Source organism: Numida meleagris, chromosome 4 (assembly GCF_002078875.1).
Source record: "Numida meleagris isolate 19003 breed g44 Domestic line chromosome 4, NumMel1.0, whole genome shotgun sequence".
Taxonomy (NCBI): domain Eukaryota; kingdom Metazoa; phylum Chordata; class Aves; order Galliformes; family Numididae; genus Numida; species Numida meleagris.
The window spans coordinates 56,129,358-56,137,582 of record NC_034412.1 but is presented as its reverse complement, the minus strand read 5'-3'; the positions used below and the strand labels follow the sequence as shown (position 1 = coordinate 56,137,582).

General features: G+C 44.7%; 1 protein-coding gene across 2 annotated transcripts in view; it reads left to right on the top strand.

Moving 5' to 3' along the window:
- Positions 520–8,225, top strand: part of ANKRD17 (ankyrin repeat domain 17) — an 80,864-nt gene continuing 73,158 nt past the window's right edge. The window contains exon 1 of one of the 2 annotated variants that reach the window (XM_021397054.1): positions 520–558. In XM_021397054.1, coding sequence (XP_021252729.1) covers positions 535–558 — 24 coding nt within the window. In that variant the 5' untranslated portion in view covers positions 520–534. Of the gene's footprint in view, positions 559–589; positions 720–8,225 lie in introns of those variants that run through there. The other variant, XM_021397055.1, reaches the window with a different exon arrangement.

Here is an 8,225-nt window from a genome sequence, read left to right as displayed (position 1 = left end):
CGCTGCCGTCGTGCTCGGCCGGGGCGGCGGCGGCGGCGCCTCGGGGGCTGGTGCGGGTGTGCGACCTGCTGCTGAAGAAGAAGGCGCCGGGCAAGGCGAAACGCGGCGGGCGGGCCGGCCGGCCGGCTAGCAGCAGCGAGAGCGGCGGCGGCGGCAGCGAGAGCAGCAACAACGGCAGCGAGGAGGAGGAGGAAGAGGAGGATGAGGAGGAGGAGGAAGAAGAGGAGGTCTCCGAGGTACGGCGGGCGGGGAGAGGGGCGCGGGGCCGGCCTCGGCGCTCCGCTTTCGTAACGGCTCCCGCGGGGCCCCGCCGCGAGGGCAGGAAGGGGGCAGCACCGCGCCGGCCTCGTGGCGGGCGGGAGCGGCGGCCCGGCTCTGATCGCGCCGGGGAAAGGCGCGGGGGCGGCCCCGGGATGCGTGGGGAGGAGGGAGGGGAGGTCGGGGAGCCCCGCGGCGCTCCGCTTTGTGTCCGTGGGAGCCGGGTGGAGAGGGAGAGCTGCGGCCCGGGGGGGCGGGCGGCGCGGGGACCCGGGAATGGATCGGCCCGAAGGCGTGCAGGTGGGTTTGCAGCGAGGGCAAAGGCTGCTCGAGAGCTCTGGGCGTTTCGCTCTCGTCCAGAGAATTCTCCGAAGCTGGCAGCAGCCACCGTGTAAACGTAACACTGAAAGGAGCCCAAGGAAGCGCTGGCAACTTGCTGTCATTTAATGTGGTCGTTTCAGGTAGGTATTGCTGGAAGAGGCGAATGAAGACCCGCGCCCCTCTCTTATTTGCATAGGCGGCCACACAGAGCTGCTGTGCTGAGCAGCTTCGATTCTGTAACATTTCAACTGAGCAGTCTCTTTTTTTTGTGTGTTTTTTTTGTTAACAGTGTCCTCCAAGCAAGCAGTCCCAAATTCTTTAAGTTTTTCTTTGAATATTTATTTCTAAGTTTTTTTTATCATTGATTTTTTTTTTTAATGGCGTTTTCTTCCTTTGACTTAGGAGTTAAAATGAGCAAGAAGAAAGGGAAGTAAGCATCTGATAGGGCTAAGGAAGGGCTTGGCTATGCTAGTGATGGCTTTTGCTAGGGGGGAAAAAAGTTGATGTGAGAAACTTTTCATCCGCTTGCTAGGGGAAGAGCCTCACTACCTGTGGTTCATGCTCAGTTAACTAGTAATTATGTTCTGCGTTTTGTTTTTGCAGTACCTGTTTTTGGGAAAGTGAGCGTCCTGTTGGTAGAAGCTTTTGAAATGTAAAACTTAGGCAGCCATAGTCACGTACAGAAATATTACAGCTGAGATCTAGCAATCCTACGGATGTCTGGATGCTTGGTTGTTCTTTGACGGGGTCCATTGGGTTTTGCATGATGCGTGGTGAATGGATGGGGGCTATCTCGTGCCACAGGAGAGTGTTGGTTGATAGCTCAGCATTGAGATCAGCTGTATGGGACAGCAGTGTTCAACAGAGTTTGCGTAAGGGGAAACTTACTGGCAAAATCATAGGTTGTTTTGTATCTGTAGCCATTCATTGAAGTGGCTTCTTTTACAGATGGTTTTCCAGAGGCATTGTGGATGGCACGGCAAGAAGGGTGAAGATAGCAGAAGTATGCGTAGTCGTAGCTGATGTGAGCCTTCGCTTGCATGCTGTGCCTTATGTAGCCGGAGGTACCTATTTAATATGGCTGAGAGTGGTGTACAGAGATGAAAAAGCGAATTATCATTAAAATATCATGAGGTAGCAGAGCAATACTTTTTTTTTTTTGACTTAATTTCCAGAAGTTGTAGGTATCGATAGCTGGGGAAGTAGCTTTGGCATCTGGAAGCTTCCCTGATTGTTTCATCCTAGTCATGGTATGCAGGTAAATCAAGGCTTTCCCAGGCTGGGTGGCCTGGCTTTAAATACTAAGCAGGCGCTAGTGAACAACAAGCAGAGCATATTAAGTCCAGGTCACATGAGGAGCTGTATGGTATCTTCTTAATTAATATTAATTCTTGGTCAATCAAGTTGGTTTTTTTTTGTTCTGGTTGTCGTCTTCTTTCTCCTACTGACTTCAAGATGGACTGATGTAGCATAGAATATGCACAGCTGAAAACACAGTTTTTAGGTACATGAGCATGAGGATGGCCTGGGTAATGGAGCGGAGGATCTAACTTCAAAGTAGTTCCCAGCAGCTCCTGGGGAGGAAATGTGTGCTCAGCAAATGGGAGTTTTCCTTGTCTGAAAGCAACTTGATGTTTAATTTTGGCTTTTAAAAGCTTTCTTTCTTTCTTTTTTAAAGTGCTCCTGCTTGGGATCTTTTTGGTAGGAGGCTTTTCATTTTATTTATTTCACTTCAGACTTAACTTGATGTGCATTGCTTATGTGGCTTTCAGCAGTTGGATTGCTGTCTTCCGACTGCTGGCGATCTGGAAGGCACATGAAATGAAACCAAATCAAAGTTTATGGTTTTGCTGTAAATGGAAACTATTGTGGAAGCACTGCATTTGTTGATGTTCCCTCCCAACGACTCTGTTCATTTTCTGTGTGAACTTGGGGCAGTTTCTTGGGCTATTTTTTTTTTTGCTGTTCTCATACTTAATATATTACGGTTTCTCTAATCTCTGTGCTGAAGTACTTGTAGGTTTCACCGTTAATGAAATGGGTTTTAAAAATGGGGAGTACGGTAGCAACAAGTCAAAGGAGCTATAATTGGAAACCTGGCAGACTCTAAATCACAAAAACCCCATGAGTGAAAAGACATTGTTTTGGCTCAGTTGTTGCTGAGCTAATGGGATGGAATAAAAAGTTATAATCAGATGTTTTCATCTCGGTCTGTTTCTAAACTCAGATCTCAGTGTGGAAGCATAGGCGCTAGCTCTGGGAGAGGTTAAATTAAGATTTCATACCAGCAACTTAATGAACTCCTATTATAGTGTTGGTGGCAACCTCTAAGCTTGCTTTCTGAAATTGCAGCAAAGTGCTGTTTGTCAAAAAAAAAAACACTTTAGGTAGCACGGTCCAGTATTGCCTGTAAATGGCAAGTGGCCTTTTCCCTATCCAGTGGTTAATCTCAGCATGCGGGAAGAGAAGTCTTAGGGTGGGAGGAAAGTAACGGGAGAAGTGACGCACCAGAGGAGGTCAACTTGCATGCTTCCTGGCGGAGTTCTGCCCTCACTTGGTGAATGGTCGCATGTACGGCCAGCGAAAGGATTCTGTTTTCAGAGGGGCAGCCTCACGGGCTTGTTTAAGGAGTTGTAATGTGGAAGTGGACTGCAGTAACTCCTTGATTGGGTGACAACTTGCCACAGGTCTGTGCGTTCAGGCAAAAATTGCGCAGATGTGGTTACGTGTGGAAAATCTCATCGGTGGACCCTTTTCGGTGTTTAAGAGTGAGCTGAGGGAGCGTGTCTGAAGTTAGAATTCTGCGAGGAGTGTCACAGAAAACTCTATTCTTAAGCCTGACATTGCATCCTGACTTGGCTCTGCTGATATGTAAATATGTAAATATACGAAACATGCACAGAAAAATGCCTGTCACATTTCTTGTGCCTTGGACCAAGTCCGAGGTCTGTCTTCTGAGTTGTTGTAAGATTGTAGGGGTTTGAGTACAAAAATAATGGGGAAGGGGGCAGATCAGGTGAGTGAAGGCTGACATATGTTGTAAGGATTTTGAATATTCAAGTTGGTTGCCTACTTCTGTATTTGTTATCTTTTTAAATAAAAACACGTTTTAGCAGTTCCTCTGAACGGGTTCAGGTAAAGCAGGTAAACAGCCAGGCATCTTCAAAGTGTTCTCTTATGTACCAGTTTTGCTAAACATTTCAGTAAAGAGTAAAATGCATTAGGACGTTTCTTACTAAACACAAAAGTTTAATTGTGTAATATAAAGTTTGCACACAAGTTGATCTTTTAACTTACACAGGATGTTTGCTGCTGGCACTGAAGTTGGTCATTTTTTTCTTTAACATCATGCCCATTTTACAATGGTGTCAATTCAGCCTTTCCCACGATCAAAGAGTCTCATGATAAGCAGATGTAGATCAATTTTGGAGCCGTGTGTGGTTATCTCCTTCTCTCTTCCACCCCCCGGCAGTAGGTCTAGTTCAGTGCTGCATTCTCAGATGGCTTCTACGAATCTACTTTCTTAAACATAGTGTTCAATAGTGTTGGGTATACCTGAAAGCTCTGCCCTACACAAAGGATGTTTTTGAGAATTCTCAGCTGTTTATGAAGCATTTTTGTTTTCACTTTGGCCTTGTAGCTTCTGTAAATACAAGTTGAATCTTGTCTTTTCAGCTGCAATTGAATTAGTAATTGAAGTAAGAAGTAAATAAAACAGCAAAACACCCCCAGTTTGCTAAAATCCCTTCACGTGGAGGAAGCTTCTCCAAACAGCTTATTTTAGCTTCAGATGTAAGGTGCTGATCTGAAAATTTGAGCTTATTGGTGTGACTTCAAGATCGTTACAGGCACACAATTATAGTACATCAAAGTGTCAGAATAAGCAGTTTATTTCAAACATAACATTTATTTTCTTAATCTTTTTTATCCTGTCTTAATTCGACTCCTGGAATGAGAGGCTTTGGCTTCTGCAGAGATGCAGAAGAGCCAGTACATCTTGCTTGACTGCTGTTGGTTGCATTCTCTGTACTGCTGTTACTCTGAAGATGAGTAGAATCACAGATTCCTGGGAGTAAAGGAATTTCCTAAAAAATCCCTGAAGTATCAGGGCTGGTAGAGCTGTTGGTGCAGTAGAATCCTGCAGTAGAGTCTCAGAGTAGTGGAATCTGCTGTAACTAACCCCGGGAAGGAGTAGTAGTAAACCATCCCTTCCATACTGTCTGACAGAGTAAGTTCCCATAAAGTCAGTCTGAAAAATGGGAATTGTGTTTTGGCTGGTGTTACCATTCCTGGCTAAGCAACCTTCAGCTGTTACCTCACTGTGCAAACGCTGTCTGACATATGCCCCCTTGCTGAAGGAGTAAAGCTGGTAGGTTTCACATGCTAGTGAAGGGAATGAGTGTACTGTTAGGGGCTAAGGTTGCAAGCAAGGTTTAGTGGTGCCTTCATATTGCCTGGGAAAGGTTCTAGGTATGCTGAGTTAATAAATGATGTCTGATTATGGCTAGTGCATATGTAAATAAATCTTAGAAGACCTCTATCTAAATTGTTAGTGACTGTCTGGGTCTAAAAAAGAAGCCCTGTGCATAAAACGACTGCTGTAGGAGGTGGAGTTAGATGTTGGTGGAACCGATTGAGCTTGTTTATTCCCTCAGATGCTTCTGTGGAAAATAGAACTCCTGTCTGCAGGCTGGAGCCGAACGCCCGTGTTTTAAGTTAGCAGTTTAGTCCTTCATAGAGAATGGCTTATCTGGAAGAGATGCGGCTGAGATGTGAGCGGATCTCCTCATCTGTCAGCTCTGAAGTCAAACTGGATTAGATATGTTTGTTTTCTTCATCTCTATTTTGGAAACAAAACTGTTAGTACCTATCTCAAATGAATTTTTTTTGGAAGCTTTATTTTGGAATCGAAAGATCAATGCTGCAGATCCTGGATAGATCAGGAGGTTCTCTTTTCCAGTGGTAAGGACATAAGCCATCACAACTTTGAGTAAAGTAGAAAAAAGCCCACAGCTCGCATATTTTTGTTTTAAGTCACTTGAGGCAGGACCCATGGCTGCATTGGTAGGCAGCGTGTTTTTTCTAAAGTGATGATGAGCTTTTGGTTCTTGGATGCTATGGCACTTCGGGTGACTAAGCTGAGGCAGCATCTTAAAGGTGTGCTGCATCCACAGAGCTTCTGCAGCTCTTTCTTATCAACATTGCTATCCTCAGAAAAAGTTTTGATGCTTTGAAAGAAAAATGAATGCTTGGGTAGGGAAAGATGTAATGCTAGCAGATGGTTTGGGTAAGGATGCTTAACAGCCTTACTGATGAATGTATAGGTCTTGGTGTTGAGGAGTGATTTCTGGTGACCCTCGTACAGTCTTTGTGCTATATTGGCAGAAATATGTGAAGGGAAAAAAATGTGTGTGTAATTGAGCATCTAAGGGCAGCATTTCTATTCAGTTTTCACTAAGCAGTCAGTGCTTTGTGCTAATGGGTACACGGAGAGTTTGTCTTGGTACTCTGAATGTTCGTCAGCCGCATTTTTTCACCCTGTATGGAATCATATACTCATAGTTGTCTGAAGAGCAGAAGCCATGTACAGGTGTTTAACTGTTCTGTCACCTTATTTTCATACTAAGTAACTACTGTATACCAGACTGAAAATCAGGCATGAGACCAAGCATGTCCTAAATATATCTTTGTTGGTGCTTGCACTGTTTTCTTCTAGGTCGAGTGTTGTAAGTGCAGTGATTATGTATGCATCACCCAAAGGTACTTTTGACAAATATAAATTACTGTTTTATGCACAGGTTCTTCTACTCTACAGTTTTTTACCTAGACCCTCAAGTCTTAAAAGTCGATTGGCATATTCTAGAAAATAAGCTGAAATTAACCTGGGCTTTTTATTTCCTACTCCGCTCCAGTATCTTAGCTTGAGTTAGGTTGTTGTGGTGTTAATCATTAGCGTGGGTAGCTCGTCCAAGTACGCAGCTGTTAAGATGCTAAAACATAGAGCTTGAAAGACATTTGGTGTGTTTAGTATGATGAAATGTTTGTAGTTTTGGCCTCCGTTCTCCTCGAGTTCAGCTTGAAAGAGTCAAAAAGTTAAGTGCCCATGTGTTAAGTTCACGTCCTGATTATTATTGTTTTCCTTTGGTTCAAATTAAAGGCATTTTATACAGTATCAAGACTTTACCAAGGAGGCTGCCTTTGATTCGGGCTCGGGTTTCCCACCTTCCCCAAAATCCCAGAACTCCCAAGCCTTTGCAAGGACTGTTTTGTGGAGCGCAGCTTCAGCAGGCAGAGAACATCTGAATCCTCTCTGTGGCAGGGAGTGACTCAGAGATAAGAGGAGGAAGGTCTTTTCTATCCTCCCAGTTTTTCCCATACACAAGAATAGAACAAAACAGTTTATTTAGTGAGAAGTGGAGGTCCCCAGTACCTGTGGTGTCTGTAAGGCATTCAGTGAGTCGCATGTTTTGCTGTACCCGAGCTTTGCCGTATAAAAACTTCAGGCAGATTTTTCCTTTTGTTCATCTTGTCCTGAAGTGTTTTGCCAGTGGAATGTTTCCTTCTTAGCTGGTTCTGCAGGTGTGAATTGTTCTCCTCCGTGGAATGGTGAACAATGCTTTAATGAAGTTGAATATCAGAACGCCCGACATGACTTAGCTTCTTTCTGAAGCGCCGAGTGTCAGCGTGGGCACTGATCCCACTGAAGTCAGGGGAGTCAGGTTTGCAGTGAGCTCGCTGTTGGGAAGGAGGAAACAAAAGCAGCCATTGCTTCTCCCAGCAGCTTGGGAAGTGATCTCATTTAAAAACCTGAGCCGCAGAAAAAGCACGCTTGCAGCTGATGGGTCCTCGATCCAGTTTATCAGGCAGGGGCGCAGGAGCTTGTGCTGACGCAGCAAAGAGCCCGAAAGGAAGAGCCGGGAACTTGGATGGGGAGGAGGGCTGAGGACTGCCTCTTCTGGTGAAACTAGTCATTTAAATGCCTGTCAAAGAAACACTTGCATTGTCTTTGAGGAGCGGAGTTGCTGAAAATGCTACGGATCTGTGAGAATTCTAATATTAAAGGGCAAAGCAATCCTCTTCACAGTTCCTTTGGATTTTGTGTTTGAAAGTGGCTGGCAGAGTCCTGGAAAGATAAATGGCAAAGAATTTTTTTTTTCTTCCAGCTTTGAAACTTAAAAGCTTGAGATAAAATCAGCACTGACATATTTTTATCCTCTGGTGTTCCTTACAGTTCTTGAAAGCAGCGTGTTAAGGATAGATCAAAAGAGAGGATGGAAGTAGTGTTGCGTTAAAACCTTGCTGCCTGTTTTAAGTGTAACCATTGCTGCTTTTGTGTCACTTAGCGGAATGCAGCCGACGAGGCACTTTGTACACTGACCAGTATAAGATGGACGCAAAGCAAGATTGGGATGAGTACAGTAACTGCGCTACAAATAACCAACTGAATTTTAAGAGGAGGAGCACTTACTTTCAACTTAGCAGTCTGCTGGATAGGTGAACATATGCCTCTGTCCATCTCAGTCACTAACAGAAGTGAAAATTAGCATAACAGCATGCCGGTATTTTTGTGAAGCATCAGCTTGATGAAGGATCTTCTCAGTGATAAATATAGTAGCAAAGTTTAGCACGTAAACATCCAAAAGGGC